We start from the raw sequence: 19,507 nt of genomic DNA on the forward strand, positions 1-19,507 counted from the left end.
TATGTGTGGCAGAATGACCCATAATAGTCAGTGTTGTTGGTTAGTGGTGATGTTACTATGTTTATCCTTGGTTTGATAGAACATCCTAGCAAAAACCGGAAGACAGCTTTGATTCTAAGTTTGGAATATACCTAAAGCTTGTTCTTGGACACCTGCCTGAAGGAAATAAAATATCAAATTGGGCATCAGACTACAAGCCAAATAAAGAAAAAAATTGGTTTGTTTCTGTTAGGTTAGTTTTTTGGTGGTGACTAAAAATAGGACTTAGCTGGGATGGACAAGAAAAATAAAGGTAGAGGTATGCAGAAAGGTAAAAGAACCAAAAAGTGAGGAGATGCTTCTTTTCCTTGAACCAGATGGAACCAGATGGTATTCACTGGTATTCATGTGTACATAATGGATTGACATGCTTCGTTATATAGGAGAATTTATGAAGTTGGCATATAATACAGTTAACTTTTGAAAAACATGGGTTTGAACTTACATACATATTTTTTCAATAAATTTGTACTACAGTACTACATGATCTGCAATTGTTTGAATCCACACATGCAGAACTGTGGCTATGGAGGGCCTGCTGTAATGTTATACACAGATTTTCAGTGGTGTGGAAGGTCGGCATGCCTAACCCCTGTGTTCAAGGGTCAGCTGTATAATACATTTCTTGGATTTTTAAATTATTTTTTCTGGCTTTTGTTTGTGTTATGGAATCTCTTTAATTTTTTGAATTGGGGCTTCTACAGAAATTCAGTGATGTTAAAAAAATTATAACTACTTCCTTAATCCCTTTCGCTGTCAGAGCTGGACTTTTTGTATGTTTGTGTGTATCCTTAAGCAGTGTATGGGCAGAGAAGGGGATTGCCTTTTGAGAGTATTTATCCATCTTTTTCTTAAATTTAAACACGAGCCTGAATTAGTGGATGCCTCTTATTTGTGTGTAAAGGTCAATACAAAGATATTTTATGATCCTCTTATGTACGTTTTCCTCTGTACAGCTAGATGATAGGGCTCACTTTGTACTTGCTCTATTCAGGAATGGTTAGCCTGATTCAGTTTTTTTTTTTTTCTTTTTTTTTGTGGTACACGGGCCTCTCACTGTTGTGGCCTCTCCTGTCGTGGAGCACAGGCTCTGGACGCGCAGGCTCAGCTACCATGGCTCACGGGCCCAGCCGCTCCGCGGCATGTGGGATCTTCCTGAACCGGGGCACGAACCCGTGTCCCCTGCATCGGCAGGCGGACTCTCAACTGCTGTGCCACCAGGGAAGCCCAGTTTTGTTTTTTTATTGTGCCACCTGGACTTCAAAATGAAGTGTCATCAATAATGTCACCTTTTTCTCTTTTTTTCTCTCAACAAATACTATATTTTTTTGTTCTGAATTTCTGAATCCATTTCAAATTTCTTTTCTTAGGAGTAGGAATTTTTTCAAATGTTTATATTTAGTCACCTAATAAGCACTTTGCAGTCATTAAATATATAATGAAACTGATGTGTTAGAGTTTTTTGAGCCCTTTTTGTGTCTCTAGAGACATTCGTTTTGTTTTTATAGTGTTAGGGTTCCATTTTCCCTGTGTTAGCGAATTGTAGACAAGTCTTTTAAAGTTCCAAGAATCAGATAATCTTTCAGTTTTGATTGAAAATTTATAAATGAATAAGTGGGATAAGATTTAATGATGATAAATTTACTGCCTCTCACTGATGCTACCAATCAGAAGCTGTTTTGTCAGTAGGATTGTCATTTTGATTGGTATTCATTTAAAAGTATGACAGCATCATGCACTGTGTTATTTATGGAATTGCAATATATATCTTGCTAATTAATTATTCTTATGTCAGCATTCACCTGTGAAGGAATTTAGGCAAGCAAAATGCTTGTGGCCCATTTGTTATAAGAAATCCACCATTCTCCTCCATTCCCCACTTATATAACCATTAGCATGGGTATGTATGCATGCACACACACCCATATATACACCTGTTTCTTTAATAGCTATGCAGATAGGTGTGGCGGTACTTGAGGTGATATTTGCATTCCTGTTGTGATAAAATCTATTTCCTCATCCTTCAGTAATTCTTTTGGGAAGGTGTCTAGGTCTCTGGAAAAGTTCCTCTCTCCATTTATTGTAGGCAACTATTATGTTAATATTTTAATTGATGTTCACAAATATATGAGATTAATGCTTTTAAGATCATGGAGGCAGCATGTAGTTGCATTTGAGTTAGTGTTCTTTATTTTTATATATATATTTATTTATTTATTTATTTATTTATTTATTTTTTTGCGGTACGCAGGCCTCTCACTGTTGTGGCCTCTCCCGTTGCGGAGCACAGGCTCCGGACGCGCAGGCTCAGCGGCCATGGCTCACGAGCCTAGCCACTCCGCGGCATGTGGGATCTTCCCGGACCGGGGCATGAACCCGTGTCCCCGGCATTGGCAGGCGGACTCTCAACCACTACGCCACTAGGGAAGCCCCTTTTTTATTATTTTTTTAAAATTTATTTGTTTATTTGGCTGCGTCAGGTCTTAGTTGCGTCGTGCAGGCTTAGTTGCTCTGCAGCATGTGGGATCCTAAGTTCCCTGACCAGGACTTGAACCCACGTCCCCTGCATTGGAAGGCGGATTCCCAACCACTGGACCACCAGGGAAGGCCCCGAGTTAGTGTTCTTTAAAAAGTGGTTTTCATTTTCTATGGTAGCCGGACATTGCAAAGTGGCATTTCTGGTGTGGTTTGATCCTTTATTTAGACCAGAATTTCACAACGTTGGCACTCCTGATATTTGAGGCTGGATAATTCTTTAGTATAGGGGCTATCCTTGAATTTTAAGATATTTAGTAGAATCCCTGGCCTCTGTCCACTAGATAGCACTAGTACCCCTTTCCCGCAAGTTATGACAGCCATTCCATTCGTTGTCAGATGTTACCAACCATTGGTTTAGCCCATGATAGTTTGTCCAATTACTTATACATTATGTTTTGGTAGAAAACACAGTTCACAGTTCTGTGAATTTGTTGTAATATTTACAAAAACTGTTAAAATGCTTGAAAGAATTCTTAGGGGAATCTTCTTTGATACGTACATATGTTTTTCCTGGTTATGATCTAACTAGGAAGTAGGCTCAAAAGGAAAAAAAAATTTAAGCAGGTGTGTTTTTAATACAAACACACACATGGAAATGCTCCTCTGCCTTATTTGAAGACTGGTAGACATAAATATTTTAGAAGGAGGCTGGTAGGTATAAATATTTTTGAATACTAGAAATGTTCACTAACAAAAGTAAAGCAGCATGAACAGTATTTCAAGTAAAACCAGTATAGCCCACGATCTTACCACCTCATCAAGGCAGCATCTTTTTTCAGTTATCGTGTATTTATTCAGCTTCTTCAGCTAACTTTTATAGAACTCCCGCTGTGCGCCAGGCACTGTTCTAAATTATGGGAATGCAGAAGTGAACAAACCGGCTAAAAATCTCTGCCATCATAGAGCTAAAAATTCTAAAAGGGCGTAAGGAGAGTTAGATGAAAAATAGATGATAAGCAAAATAAATACAAGGGTATGTTAGATGATAAGTGCTATGTAGCTAGAGAAGATGTTATATAGAATTTGTCAGTGTTGATGTAGTGATCATTTTGATAATATTAATTGCTTGCATATATTTTTTGAGTTGATATACGTGATTTTTCTTAAATAATCCTTTTCTGCTAAATTTAGGTTGTTAAAAATTTCCACCAATTGTAGTCACAGTAATCTAAAAAACATTAATTCAAGGACTGTTCCAACCAATTATAAAGTCAAAGTACCTGGGCAGTTGGTAATATTATGAAATATCGAAGAGTTCTTATTGGTTGCATTTTAAATTTTAAGTAAAACTCATGTGACTGTAGCCTTTCCTGTAAACATCCTAGAGTTGTGTTATTTTGCAGAGATGGCCAATATTATGATCATAACCTTTTATCAAGAATTTTTTCCCCCAAGAATTAATTTTTAAATTAATTTTAAGAACCTCGAGAAAAATAAAGAATGAAATATAATTGGGTTAACTTTCTCTATTGGAGCAATAAATTACTTTATTTTGAGGGTAACTCTGAGAAATTACTTCTCCTAAGTGGGGCCCTCACCAGTCAGGGAGTTGATACAGGCCTAATTTCTGTTAATGAAAACTCACTGACCTAAACACAGGGCCTAGCTTCTGGTAGTTGAAAATTCACTTGGTAAACAGAAAACAATGTCAACTTAGAGGAGAAAAACAACTTAGAAGTGGAATTCGTTCTTATTTAGTTGTGTTGATATTGCTGAAATTAATTGTTCTTTTCAGAATGTTAAAAGAAGAAAGTGTGTCTCTTATTCTGTTCCTTCCTTGTTTTTTCTTCCATTCTAATACTATTAGCTGTTTAAATTGCTTCTCATCTTTGCTTATTAGTGGTTGGTGTTGACTGATATTGGCTAGTGCATTTTGACTTCTTAGAGTTGAAACTAATTTGGAAACACAGGTACAGTCATGCAAGAGACAGTATGATGAGAATTTAAAAAAATAGAGTATTGGGGCCAGTGAGTAATAGATGAGGAAAACATCCTTCAACAGTTGAGGGGTTGTGTACCTTCTCAAATTCTTCCACTTAATAAGTGAAATGCAAAGCCCTAAGGCATTTGGCCTCTAGTAGAGAAAGTGAAGAGGTTTTGTAATTGTTATAGTAAAATGGTTATATGGGTGTAAAAATGTGAACCTGGCAAAATATCTGAGCTTTGCTTTTACTTCATTAAAGAAACCCGTCATTATGTTTTGTAGATTATAATAACGAAGATGAATTTGGAAGAAAGTTGAGGTTCCTCTTGCAACAGCTTCCACCTGTTAATTACAGTTTGTTAAAGTTTCTGTGTAGATTTTTAGCCAATGTAGCATCACATCATGAAGAAATTTGGTCTGCAAACTCTTTGGCTGCTGTCTTTGGTCCAGATGTCTTCCAGTAAGTTTTTTCACAAATTTTTGTTTGATTAAAATATATATATATATTTGTGAAATAGAATCATTGTACTGTCTTCCAAGGGTCATAGGTTGCTTGATGAACCATTATTTTTTATAGTAGATCTGATTAATCCTTCCAGCATTTCTGTGAACAGGGTACAAGTTAGGTAGGCTTTACAGATGGGAAAACTGAGGCACAGAATGATGGCATAAATCGCTCAGATCTATAAAGTGACTCATTGGTTGTCTTCAAACTTTACCTGTGATTGATTTAAGAACTCTAAATTCAGTTTGGACTTTTATTCTTAGTATTTACACAGATGTGGAAGATCTGAAAGAACAAGAAATAGTGAGCAGGATAATGGCTGGACTTCTGGAAAATTACTATGAGTTTTTTGAGAATGAAGAGGAAGATTTTTCATCTAATGATTTGAGTTCAATTACTGAACAGGTGAGAATATTTAAAATATACTTGGAGGGAGTTTTTGTTGTTTTTGCTTTATAAAGAATTTGCTCTTAAGGGCTTGGCCCAAACTTAGGTGGAATTTTTAAGTACTAAATTGGAAGTAATTTTCTTGATTATTATATGTAATCATAGGTGATATATATCCATGTAGTATATGAGTGTGATCTTTTTTCTGAACAACTTCTTGTCGTCAATTTGGATATGGAAAAGTAATTGAAACCAGAGTGTATGGTAGAGCTTTTGTGGACGTTTTTGTGTTTTTCTTCTGTTAAATTAAGCATTGTTTATTTTGTAAGAATAGTGTGCTTTTGTTTTTGCAAAGAAACTGCTTGCATAGAGGAATGCAGGCAAAGGTTGAGAATTAGAAGGTAGAGAGAAAGGTTGAATACAAAGTTGACAGAAACTTAAAAATGTTTTTCTTGATTGAAGTACCAAGTCAGTATAGCAGTGCAAACATTGTCCTTAATGGGAAGCATCAAAAGAGTAATAGTTTAGGTTACAGATAATGTTTTGAATCTTGTGACTCTCGAATTTAAAACCCATTTCTCAAACAACATTATATTTTGTTGTTACTGCTATGCCTTGATGGTTGAGACTGCAGAAGGATCCTAGTTAGTTTCTTCTTTTTTAAAATTAATTAATTAATTAATTTTTGGCTGTGTTGGGACTTCGTTGCTGCGCGCGGGCTTTCTCTAGTTGTGGCGAGCGGGGGCTACTCTTCTTTGCGGTGCGTGGGCTTCTCACTGCGGTGGCTTCTCTTGTTGAAGAGCATGGGCTCTAGGCATGCGGGCTTCGGTAGTTGTGGCACACGGGCTCTAGAGTGCAGGCTCAGTAGTTGTGGCGTACGGGCTTAGTTGCTCTGCAGCATGTGGGATCTTCCCGGACCAGGGCTCGAACCTGTGTCCCCTGCATCAGTAGGCGGATTCTTAACCACTGCTCCACCAGGGAAGCCCCTAATTTCTTCTTTATAAGAAGTGATAATATTGATTCTGACTAATTGTAAGTGACTGTAAAGCCACATTAATTCAGACTTCTCAGGTTTAGAATTCGTGATATAGATGTAGAGGTTTTTCTTTTGTGCTTATGTGAAATGATTTGTCAAGCAAACTTTTATATTAAAACCTTTGATGTTATATTTTGAGTGTGGGGTGGGGCTGCTACCTCTTTTTAATGACTAATAATTCACCTGGTTAAAAATAAACAAGGTAAAATACACAGTAAAATGTCCTATTCTTACCCATGCCCACCCTCTTCCTCTCATTGTTTTTTTATGTGTTTTTCCAGAATTTCTTTATGCAAATATAAGTAAATATTTCCTCTGTATTTTATAACAGGAAAGTAGCATACCATACACACTATTCTGCACCTTATTTTTTAAAATCAGGTAACAGTGTATCATGGTGAGTTTTTTTGTTTTGTTTTGTTTTTTTGTGGTACGGGGGCCTCTCACTGTTGCGGCCTCTCCCGTTGCGGAGCACAGGCTCCGGACGCACAGGCTCAGCAGCCATGGCTCACGGGCCCAGCTACTCCGCGGTATGTGGGATCTTCCCGGACTGGGGCACGAACCCGCGTCCCCCGCATCGGCAGGCGGACTCTCAACCACTGCGCCACCAGGGAAGCCCCATGGTGATGTTTTATTGGAATGTAGAGAACATATTAGTTTTTTTAAACATCTGTGTAGTTCCCTATTGTATGGATGTAACATATAATTTATTTGATTCATAGTACCTGTATCCACTTGAAAAGGTGATAGTATATCCCGGTTTTCTCAGAGTAGTCCTAGTTTTTTTTCAGCGGTACGCAGGCCTCTCACTGTTGTGGCCTCTCCTGTTGCGGAGCATAGGCTCCGGATGCGCAGGCTCAGCGGCCATGGCTGACGGGCCCAGCCGCTCCGCGGCATGTGGGATCTTCCCGGACCGGGGCCCGAACCCGTGTCCCCTGTATCGGCAGGTGGACTCTCAACCACTGCGCCACCAGGGAAGCCCGTCCTAGTTTATATTTGCTTTCTAATGTAATTATTAGTTGCTCTTCTTTTCACTCAAATGTATCCAGGTTTAGATGATTAATTATATGGTTATGCTATTTATTGATGGACAGTGGATTACATCCCTTCATTTGTTCTTAAACTATAAAGTAGCATCTCTTGAAAGTTTATCATACAGATTTTCATTCATTCTCATAGGTGTTGGCTCAGATTATGTGAATTAGGAGTTTTATTTCCTGGGTAACCCAGCTTTTATTTAAAAGGGTTTCTATACTATTGTGAACTTTTATAGATAAGTGTTTTTAATATTTGGGGATTATACCTTCCTTAGGTTGGTTGGTTGGTTTTGTTTTTTATTGAAGTATAGTTGATTTACGATATTGTGTTAGTTTCAGATGTACAGCATAGTGATTCAGTTATACATATATTTATGTAGCTATTCTTTTTCAGATTCTTTTCCCTTATAGGTCATTACAAAATATTGAGTATAGTTCCCTGTGCTATACAGTAGGTCCTTGTTGGTTATCTATTTTATGTATAGTAGTGTGTACATGTTAATCCCAAACTCCTAATTTATTGCACATCCCCCCCCATTGGTAACCATAAGTTTGTTTTCTGTGTCTGTGCGTCTATATCTGTTTTGTAAATACATTCATTTGTATCTTTTGTTTTTCAAGATTCTACATAGAAGCGATATCACATGATACTTGTTTTTCTCTGGCTTACTTCACTTATGATAATCTCCAAGTCCATCCATGTTGCTGCAAATGGCATTATTTCATTCTTTTTTATGGCTGAGTAATATTCCTCTGTGTGTGTGTGTGTGTGTGTGTGTGTGTGTGTGTGTGTGTGTGTGTTTATCACATCTTTATCCATTCATCTGTCAATGGACATTTAGATTGCTTCCATGTTTTGGCTATTATAAATAGTGCTCCTATGAACATTGGGGTGCATGTATCTTTTCGAATTAGAGTTTTCATCTTTTCCAGATACATGCCCAAGAGTGGGACTGCTGGATCATATGGTAACTATTTTTAGTTTTTAAGGAACCTCCATACTGTTCTCCATAGTGGCTGTACCAATTTACATTCCCACCAACATTGTAGGAGGGTTCCTTTTTCTCCACACCCTCTCCAGCATTTATTTCTTGTAGACTTTTTGATGATGGCCATTCTGACTGCAGTGAAGTAATACCTCACTGTGGTTTTGATTTGCATTTCTCTAATAATTAGCGATGTTGAGCATTTTTTCATGTGCCTGTTGGTCATCTGTATGTATTCTTTGGAGAAATGCCTATTTAGATCTTCTGCCCATTGGTTTTTTTTTTTTTTTTTTTTTGATATTGCACTGTATGAGCTGTTTGTATAGTTTGGAAATTAATCCCTTGTCGGTTGCATTGGTTGTAAATATTTTCTCCTATTCTGAAGGTTGTCTTTTTGTTTTGTTTATGGTAAGTTTAAGTTTAATTAGGTCCCATTTATTTATTTTTGTTTTATTTCCATTATTGTAGGAGATGAAGCCAAAAAGATACTGCTGCGATTTGTGTCAGAGAATGTTCTGCCTATGTTTTCCGCTAAGAGTTTTATAGTACCAGTCTTAACATTTAGGTCTTTAATGCATTTTGAGTTTATTTTTGTGTGTGGTGTTAGAGAATGTTCTAATTTCATTCTTTTACATGTAGCTGTCCAGTTTTCTCAGCACTACTTATTGAAGAGACTGTCTTTTCTCCATTGTATAGCCTTGCCTCCTTTGTCATAGATTTTTTTTTGTTTCTTTTGGCTGTGTCGGGCCTTGGTTGCGGCACTGGGGATCTTCGTTGTGGCACGTGGGATCTTTTGTTATGGCGTGCGGGCTTCTCTCTAGTTGTGGTGTGTGGGTTTTCTCTCTCTAGTTGTGGCGCACAGGTTCCAGGGCATGTGGACTCTGTAGTTGTGGCGCATAGGCTCCAGGGCATGTGGGCTCTGTAGTTTGCATGCTCAGGCTCTCTAGTTGAGGCATGTGAGCTCAGTAGTTGTGGTGTGCGGGCTTAGTTCACATGTGGCCTGTGGGATCTTAGTTCCCTGACCAGGGATCGAACCTGTGTCCCCTGCAATGGAAGGTGAATTCTTTACCCCGGACTACCGGGGAAGTCTCTGTCATAGATTAATTGACTATAGGTCAGTTCCTTAAGTTTTTTATATTTTCTTCGTGTAAGCATTTTTACCTTTGTCTGACTTTCCTTCCCTCTTTTTCTTCTTCCCTCCTTACCTTCCTTCTTCTCTTCTCTCTCAAGTATCAGAAACTTTTAATAAAACAGCAAAAGATGCCAAATTGTAACTTACAGTTTATGAAATGAAGATGAAATCAAATGTGTGTGTGTGTGTGTGTGTGTGTGTGTGAGGTAAATCAAGTGAGTAGAATTTGTAACCTGAATCAGTGATCCATGAAACTTCTGGCATATTTTTTGAAGGTTTCCAACTATCATATACAGTACCTGACTTAAAAAACTTGGTTAAAATAAAGAACTGACATAGCTGTTCAAAAGTATTTTTGCTTAAAAGAAAATGACAAGAAGAGGACAAGTAGATATATATGCCTTAAACCTTTAATGCTTTTTGATACCCATAAGAAATCCCATCTTTGGGGAATTCTGTGTGCCATCTTTCTTTCCTTTATATTTTAGTTCAGCAGTTTATTTTTTTTAATAAAATTAATGGCTGCTGAAAGTGAAATAATATACATACGTTTGTGTTATTCATTTTCTACTTTTCCAAGATGATTTGACTTGTAAGAAACTGATGATGCCAATTTGATCTAATGTTTATATCTTGAGTCCTCTAGTCTTCAGGGTATATCTTGATTATGTTTTACATTGTGGTTTAATTCTCTAATATTTGTATTATCCTGCAGCTTCCTTATGTAAACTGAAATATATTCATATCTCACATATATTGCATTTATATTTCTGTATTTTTTAAGCACTACAAAAACTGACTTAAAATATATTGTGCTTTACATTAAATAGAATGGTGGTTAATTAACACCAGGAAATAATGTTGAATTCTGCAGATTTGCCTGTGAATAGAAAAGAGGATGTTAGCATATTGAACAGAATATTCTCAATAAACATGGTAGTGCAGTGAGTCCTGAGAGACAGTGATGTATATTAATTACCTTGGCTCATGTTGCTAATTGCCAGTAACTATTTTCTTATCTATTTTATTACTTTTTTGAATTATAACTGGCTTGCAAGTAATAGAAGAACAGATTTCTGAAAGTATTATTTTTAAAAGCAGATTTCGTAACTTCATAACTTCACAAGTTAAAACATTTCATAACTTCACAAGTCAAAATTTGACTTGTGAAGCTGAATTGATCAGATATTGAGTGAAAGTAAAATCTCAAACTCAACACAATTTGGTTGTATTTTAAAGTTGACATAACTTAAATGCTGCTAATTTGTTATCCACGTATTTAAAAAGGTAGGCAGACCTGGTCTATCATGGCAGTGCTTTGATTTTTCCCCTGATTTTGATACTCGAAGGAAGCAAAGTTTATTTAGCACTCTCTACTTTTAGAGTTTCATCCCATTAATGCAAGTATTTGGTCATTAGATCATTTTCAAGGTAGTAGATTTTTTTTTTTTTAATAGTTTGAGAGATGACTGGAGATGTTGAATAGGGAGTGTTTGAGAAATGACCCAGAGTTAGAGAATAGGTTCTTTGTATGGCATCCTTGAATGATTGCGAATCCAGTAGAGTGGTTTGAAGATGTAGGTGATAATTATGTTTCTTTATACGTTTGAGAAGGCAGGTAGCAGCGTTCTCCACAAGCTGGAGTCTGGAGAGCAGGCATTTCACGAGGCCCTAGAGAAGGGAATTACAGCAGTCAAAGAAAGAAGAGATGTAAGTATGGCTGAGGGTTTTCCGTAAGTTGAGGCAGCTGCATATATAGGGCAGGTTCAGAATAATTTATGAACAGAATAGAGTGTTGATAAGCAAAAGGTCAAGTTGACAAGAAAAAGATCAAGAAGAATTTTTGAAGATAAGTGTGGGGTGAGAGGGAGAGCATTTTTATATAAGTTTATAATTTTTACTCTTATCCAAACCAATTTAGTCAATTCTTACTTCAGGAAGTTAAACTGGAAGGCCTGGGGGGATGGGAGGTGGGGGTGGGAAGAAAAATCCATAGGCCATAGACTTTGTTCATGTCGTATCTTAGTTGATGGTTTCTGGTGAAAATACTAGGGAATGTCAATTAATTTACATAAAGCTTATTGAATCGAATATAATATGTTCAGTATAACTGAGTATAAAGCTTTTGTAGTTACTAAGAGCTATTGACTGTAGGCATAAACTGATTTTAAAATGTGTAATGTAACATGTTAAAATTGCAGTACTTCTTTACGAAATATTTGTGTACTGAATATTCATCTATTCTCAGTTTAAATAGCCATCTTAATTTTTTTTTTTTTATATTCTACTCTTGCACCCAAACCTGAAAATGATATTTTCTTGCCAGTTTTTTTTTTGGCTTGGATTACCACGTAGCTATTAATTAAATACATTCTTGATTTTCACTAATTTATTAAATACATAGATAGAGAAAGAGAGTAATTTTCCATTTGATCCCGTTTAAAAACTGACCTATCATTTGAAATTTTTACCTTTGTGTATAAATCTTACCTCTCAGTAAATAACCACTTAGGCTAATGATTTTCAGTACTCGTTGATTAGGAATTGGTAGAGTATCACAGTGTAATTACCTTTCTTCTGGTTGAAGTTTTCATTTCTGAGAGTCCTCTAGCAACTGTATTTGCCTGTGTATAGGAAAAACACCACTGTTACATGTAGCAGTAAATTTATTCTAGGTATTGCCAGCACATTTGGCTAGGATGGACAAAAGTACATATTTACTGCTTAATGTTTTTAATGACTAGTGTTAATTTATAAAAAATGTTAAGACCATTTATGGCTAGTTTCTTCTATGGTATAGCTTAACAAATGTTTCTCATTTGAAAATATTTTATTGGTTTTCATTCTCAGATATTTGTGTCTTTTTATTAGAGTGATTGTTTACTTATGTAGCCAATTTGATAATAGAAAATGTTTTATAGCCCCTGCCAGAAAGAGAATTATAACCTTGAGTTGTGCTTAATGGTCAAAACAGTGAGTTCTTTCTTGTTGTAAGGTCCAGTCTCTTCATGAAGAATTCAGTCTGAATCATTTAGAAGTTAGCTGTCATTTTCTAATGCATAGTTAAGACCGTAAGGCAAAATTTCTGTGCCCTTCTTTTTTCACACTTATTCTATATTAAAATCACTTGTTCAGTGCACTTGGAAATTGGAGAGATCAGTTGAAGTCTTTGTTGTAGCTGATAGGTTTACAAATCTGATTGGTTAGAAAATGAAGCTTTCTTAATGTTAATTAACTACAGCGTGCAGACTTTTTCATAGTTTGCAGTCTTATTCATATTCCTAGTGATATAGTAATGTAATCGTTACTTCCTGCTTTAAAATGTTATGTTTGGTTTGATATTTTACTCTAATATGGAGAAGTTGGCAGCTGTTTACTTTGTAGGAGAAATTGGTCCTAGGAAATGAAGTGAAAAATGAGTTGTATTTAAGTTTTTCTTAGAATAGTTATGTCTTTCTTAGAATAGTATGTCAGTTAACAGTTTCATTAAATTTTAATTCTCATTTAATTCTATCTATATAGATTAATGAACTTTCTGAGGAAGAAGAGGAAGACGAAAAGCTGGAACATACAGAAGAACTTCCAGAAGAGGGTGCAGAAAAATCAGATGACATGCCAGAGGTGGTACAGTTAAGGATGACTGAAAACATCCTGGAACCAAATAGTGTTACAGCATCAACAAGGTAGTATTTCAGTTGAAAGGACTTTAGTTTTGAGCATTTCATTCTAGATGTAAGTTCACTCAAGCACTAAATCACACAGATTGTAATGGTATATGAAAGATTAGTTTGTATGAAAAAGAACAATAAGAAAATTTTAAAGAAGCAACCTTGTTAAGGAGTTTTCAGTTACTAGCATTTATACCTTTCTTTAAAAATATAACCTCTTATGTATATTTCCTCTTAAAGTTTATTTGTTTTTGTATTATTAGTGTATTAGTTGGGTTGGGTAAAATTTCAGAACCTTTGGAAGTAGAATTGCTAGAGAAGTTTCAGTGGTTGAGTTGACTATATTTCCAGGTCCTAGTCTAGAACTAGATTGAACTAGGCTGTAAAGAGAGGACTCTGTGATCCTTTAAGGTAGTGCTTTCCAATCCTTTCCATGTATAAAGTGATATTTATAGGGCATACTGGGTAAACTTGGTAAATGTGGTAAGCTGGAGGCACTGTGCTAGCACATAGCTGGGACTATTGGACACTGTTTAGGAAGCATTAGAGAATTTAAGAACTCCCCGTAGGTAGCTCTAGGTTTGCTGAATTCTGTCCTTACTTTTCTGTAAAGCTCCATGGTTTTCTAACTAGGGGGACAGTTATTTGTTTAAGCCACTAGATATTTTTCATTAAATTTGTGTTCAACAGAACGGTGGTTAAAAAAGCAGAGGAAATAATTTAAGAGTCAGACAGCAAAATGTCATTTTAAAATAAGTAGTAATTTAAGGGAAGAACTATTCAGTGTCATTTAGAAAAATTATAAAGTAGTTTAAAATGTATACTTCTAAATACAACTATTACATTTCTCTGTGGCCCTCTAGATTTTTATATTATGTATAGTTTCTTCAGACGTGATTATAGTTATGGTATATTAACAAGTTTATTCACTCTTTTGCCCCGATTTAGCTTTTTGTTTGTGCTTTTCTATGTTTACATGACATTCTTTACTATATTTTAGTTATATATTACAATATTTATAAGCTATATGTTAAATTATTTAACTGTATCTTAATTATATATTTACTGTCATTCTTTTTTCTGAACTTTGAGTTATTCCAGGTACCTTGTCATTGCTATACTACTATACAACCTTTGTTCTTGGGTCCTTTTTTCCTTCTTTTGACTTATATAAATTTATTAGGCTCAAAGAGTAAATTTTTCTATGGCTTTTGATAAGTATTTCCAGACTACTTAAAAGACTTGGCCCATTTTGCATTACCATTAGCAATATTTTCTTGAGCACTTGAAAACAATAGATTTAAATTGGTGTTCTTTATTTTGTTAATTTATAGAGTTATGCCCTCCAATAAGGTAACCATTAGCTAGCTACATGTGGGTATTTAAATTTAAACTTAAAACAATTAAAATTAAATAAAATTTAAAAATCACTTCCAGGGACTTCACTGGTGGCGCAGTGGTTAAGAATCCGCCTGCCAGTGCAGGGGACACTGGTTCGATCCCTGGTCAAGGAAGATCCCACATGCCACAGAGCAACTAAGCCCGTGCGCGACAACTACTGAGCCTACGCTCTAGAGCCCGCGAGCCACAACTACTAAAGCCTGTGCACCTAGAGCCCATGCTCTGCAACAAGAGAAGCAACCACAATGAGAAGCCTGTGCACCACAACGAGCCCCCGCTTACTGCAGCTAGAGAAAGCCCATGCAGCATCAAAGACCCAATGCAGCCCCAAATAAATAAATAAGTTTATTTAAAAAAAAAAATCACTTCCACAGTTGTACTAGCCACATTTCAAGTGCTCAGTATAGCCATATATGATTTGTGGTTACCATATTGGACAATGCAGATATAGAGCAATTCTATCATTGTAAAAATTTCTTTTGGATAGTGCTGATTTAGAGAGCAAATTCATTAACTATTTTTATATATTTAATTACCAGCAAGGTTAAATATTGTTTCAAATGCATGATTCCAATAGTTTCTTCTTTTTGATCATCTGTCTAGCTTTGTAGAGGATCCTCCTTCCCTCCAACACAGTCATTTTTTTTTTTTTTTTAATTTTTAAATTTATTTTTGGCTGCATTGGGTCTTTGTTTTTGGGTCTTCATTGCTGCACACGGCTTTCTCAAGTTGGGCTAGTAGGGGCTACTCTTTGTTGTGGTGGCTTCTCTTGTTGCAGAGCTCAGGCTCTAGGCGTGCAGGGCTCAGTAGTTGTGGCTCACAGGCTCTAGAGTGCAGGCTCAGTAGTTGTGGCGCATGGGCTTAGTTGCTCCGTGGCATGTGGGATCTTCCCAGACCAGAGCTCGAACCTGTGTCCCCTGCATTGGCAGGCAGATTCTCAACCACTGTGCCACCAGGGGAGTCCCAAACACAGTCATTTTTAGATGGAATCATTAGAGATTGGTGGTAATCAGGATTCCTTAATTGAAAGTTGTAGAAACAGATCTTGGTTAATGGAAAGAAAAAAGGTAATTTATTAGAAGAATGCTGGATAGGTCCCAGAGTTGAAAGGAAAAGCAGAGAGAAGAACATGGCAGCTTTGGAGAATTTAGTAACAGAGGGTCATGGAAGAATCTCTTCAGCATGTGGCTGTTGCTGTGAGATTTCCAATTACTTCTTTTCATCTGTCATTCTGCTCAAGACCAGATTCCTGTGGGGTAGCAGAGGAGAAGGTCTGGCCTAAATTGGGTCATGTGCCCATTCCTGACCAGGGTAGAGCTGGGTCATTGTAATTTATGCATGTACCAAGAGCATTGGATGGAGGGAGGAGCTAGTTTGCCATAGAAAAATGGGGCTAATACCAAAAGAAAAGGATAGGGATATGAGGCAACAAAAATAGATGTGTATGTCACAGTGCTCTTCTAGATTTAGTGTTGATATCTGTAAATTTCAGTTAATATTTATACATTAACATTTTATTTTAATTTTGGCTGATTGGTTGCATAAAGGTAAAAAATACATTCTTTGATATCCACCTTTGATGAAAGAAAGGTAGGGGAGAAATATCCTAGAATGCACAGGGTCTAGAAAATAGGGAGTGCTTAATAAATTCATTTTAGGGAATTAGTGGATACTGTATTACATGAAACTAGAGATTGAACTTTTGCTAACTTAATGTTTTGTCTCCTTGAGTTTTTCTTTCAGGTTGTTCGCAAACATTTTATGGAATTATTAGGTAGCCTACTTTGTATTTCTATGGGAAGATATATTAGAAACCTAAGGGAAATAAACATTAAGTGACAGTTTAGCAGTTCTCAAACATTTTGGTCTCAAATGTTATACTCTTACAAATTACTGAGGACTCCGAAGACTTTTGTTATGTTGATTTTATACCTCTGGTTATTTACCACATTATAAATTAAAGCAGCATATTTAAACTGCTGGGAGTGTTCTTTGTTGAGTTGTACTTTGGAAGACGCTTAGTATTTGTAGCTGAAATACAGCTATTTATGATCTAACAGGTTTTTTTGTTGGTAGATTTCTCCTCCTCTATAGTTTTAATTCATCGATTCTCGAACTTTTTGGTTTAATTTGAGGACTACAAAGAACTTCTGTTACTGTGGGTTATAGCTATTGGTGTTTGCTCTATTAGGAACCAAAACTGAGAAATTTTTTAAAGTAGTAATGAACTCATTACATGTTAATGTAAAATTTTTTAATCAAAAGTAACTTTTCCAGAATCTCTCAAAAATTTTTAGTGAGAAATTTTTTAGTGGCATTGTTTTACATTTGTACAAATCTCTTTAATGTCTGGCTTAAAAGATGGTAGCTAGATTCTCACATTTTCTTTTGCATTTAATGTGTTGCCATATGTTATTTTGGTTGAAGTAATGTGAAGACAGTCTAGCATTACACAAGTATGTAGCTGGAAAAAGGTAGAGAATTTTTATAGCCTTTTCAGATAATTGTGGATATTCTTCTTTGACAATACACCAAAACTTGGTAAGTGGTAGTTTCTTAAAGGTTATTTGTAATGTGGAATCTGAAAGCATATCTGAATTTTTCGTACTCTGATCCGTCAGTCTGTTTTGTACTTTGAGAGAATCTTTTAGCCATGCTTAATTTTGTGATATGGTATATTGGTTATTTGGAAAATACTGCCTTACTGAGTTATTCAGAGCTTCCAAATAGTGATATATTCTGTTATATAATATCAAAATGTATATTCTTTAATATCATTATTGATTGTGTCAAAATATCTTTAAGTATTGGGATGCTATTGAGCTTTTATGGTAGAGGATACAGGTTTTCCAGAATTCTAATTTTTGCTTGAAATCCCAAATTTTATCAGTACTGTTAGTCTTGCTCATTTTTGAGAAAATTTCTTCCAGATATTCAAGTTGGAATAACCATAGTCTGTCAGTCAGTCTTTCAAGTAAAAATGGGTATTCCATGGTAAAAGTTCATTTCTCAACTCAAACAAGACAAGCATTGTACTAAGCTATGCAGCAGAGTTGCTTTGTGTGTACTTCCTGTTTGTCACACCAAATATTAAAAAGAAGTGTACTCAAGGGCTGAGATAAAATTAATAATATGTATTCATCAAGGACTGGCTCCCTTTTTAAAAAGATCACAACTGGGTAGTGATGAAGAATGCAATGGCCATGGTATAGTTTGATACCACTTGCCTGGACTTATGCTAAGACCCCAAGGAATCTTTTCTACCATTGATTTTGTATCATCAAATATCAGCACAGTGAAAAAAGCAAATGTTATGAAAACAGTTTTGATCTTTTGTTTCATGGAACACCCTTTGAGAACCAGTGGTTTAAATATTCATGTATGAGTTGTATTGATTGACTTATTTATACATCTGTTATTTCTGTGCGTTGTTTGCCATTAACCATATGTTGTTAAGATTTGAGCTAAGTTGAGTGGAAAAAATGGTGGGATTTAGAGTGTGGGTAGCCTAGGGTGCATAAAAGGCAGAAGTTTTGGTTGCTTCTGAGGCTCAGTCTTATCCATGAAGTTCTTGGAAATCTCAAGCTTGCTTCTAAAGTGCCTTGTATCTGTAGAGGAAAAATTATTGCTTTATATTCACATGTTTATCTAGTATTTGGCCTTATTTACATATACAAATGTTAGGGGAATCTTTACCTTTTAAAAATTTAAAGGGAGATTGAAGAGTTCTGAAAGAGTTCTTTATTTTCCCTGTGCTTTTCACAGTCTTTTTCCTAGGCTGTATTGGAAAGGTTTATTTTGGCTTGAGGTTAGTTAATTTTTAATTTATATTGCTTCCAGAACTACAAATAAAAAACCAGCTCACTGACATTATTATAAAGTTCATTTAAAGTTGTGCTTTTAATTTAATGCCTTGCTAAAACTTGGAATTTAGAAAGAACGAAGAATTTGATACTATCTTTTATGTACTGTTGATGCTAGGGCTTCATTTTGGTGAGTTCATTAGCTTATGATGGTTCGATTTTAGGTGTGATGCAGGAAAGGTGTAGTGATTAAGAAAGAGCTCTGAGTTGAGGCAATTGGTTTGCACTTCATTCTGTGGATACCTTATTGTTGAAGAAATATGCCTTCAGCTGACTATAGGGGTGAGAGAAATGTAGTAGTAACTTTTCCCTTTAAATCTATTAAATAAGCAGTTTGCAGAATATTTCAGTTGACAATCAATTCACATTTTCGCTAGCTAGATTCCACTTAAAAGTGCAAAGAGGAGGAAAACGTGCTTTGGTGGGAGTATCAGAAATGTTGGGTGGGAAAAAGTAGAATTTATGCTTTGGGTCATAAGATGATTTTATTAAAGTTAAACATTTTTTGAAGTATCAGAGCATAATAGATATTGACAGGTTCTCTTCCTCCTTCCTATTGCCCTGAAAATTATGCATTTGACATTTTAAAGACTTGTGGTTGTTATAACTTATTGACTAACTTTCTAATAATGAGGCATCTTTCCAGTTTACTCTTGCTCTTGTCATAGGTATAGGGTATTCCCAAGTTGATGGGGAAAGTGAAGAAATGCGTTTTGCTTTTGACTGGAAGGGGATATGTGGTTTTGGGTTGTTTTTGTTTGTTTGTTTGTTTGTTTTGTCCGTGCTGCGCGGCATGTGGGATCTTAGTTCCCTGACCAGGGATCAAACCTGTGCCCTTGCCCCTGCGTTGGAAGTGCTGAGTCTTAACCCCTGGACTGCCAGAGAAGTCCCTGTTTTATATATTTAGTTTTCGAAACCACAGTTTTTTAAATGGTCGTTTTAGTGGGGCTCTTGCATGAATTATCTGGAAATTATCCTAATTTTAGATTTG

General features: G+C 35.9%; 1 protein-coding gene across 8 annotated transcripts in view; it reads left to right on the forward strand.

Annotated features, from left to right (window-relative positions):
* The window catches only part of FAM13B (family with sequence similarity 13 member B), an 87,296-nt gene that overhangs the window by 19,057 nt on the left and 48,732 nt on the right, over nucleotides 1-19,507 (forward strand). For 6 of the 8 annotated variants that reach the window (XM_082834966.1, XM_082834967.1, XM_082834968.1 and 3 more), the window contains 4 exons: nucleotides 4,784-4,961; nucleotides 5,270-5,411; nucleotides 11,199-11,294; nucleotides 13,107-13,267. In XM_082834966.1, coding sequence (XP_082691092.1) covers nucleotides 4,784-4,961; nucleotides 5,270-5,411; nucleotides 11,199-11,294; nucleotides 13,107-13,267 — 577 coding nt within the window. The remainder of the gene's footprint in view (nucleotides 1-4,783; nucleotides 4,962-5,269; nucleotides 5,412-11,198; nucleotides 11,295-13,106; nucleotides 13,268-19,507) is intronic. The other 2 variants (XM_082834969.1, XM_082834965.1) reach the window with 1 other exon arrangement.

Source organism: Leucopleurus acutus (assembly GCF_964270905.1).
Source record: "Leucopleurus acutus genome assembly, chromosome: 3".
Taxonomy (NCBI): domain Eukaryota; kingdom Metazoa; phylum Chordata; class Mammalia; order Artiodactyla; family Delphinidae; genus Leucopleurus; species Leucopleurus acutus.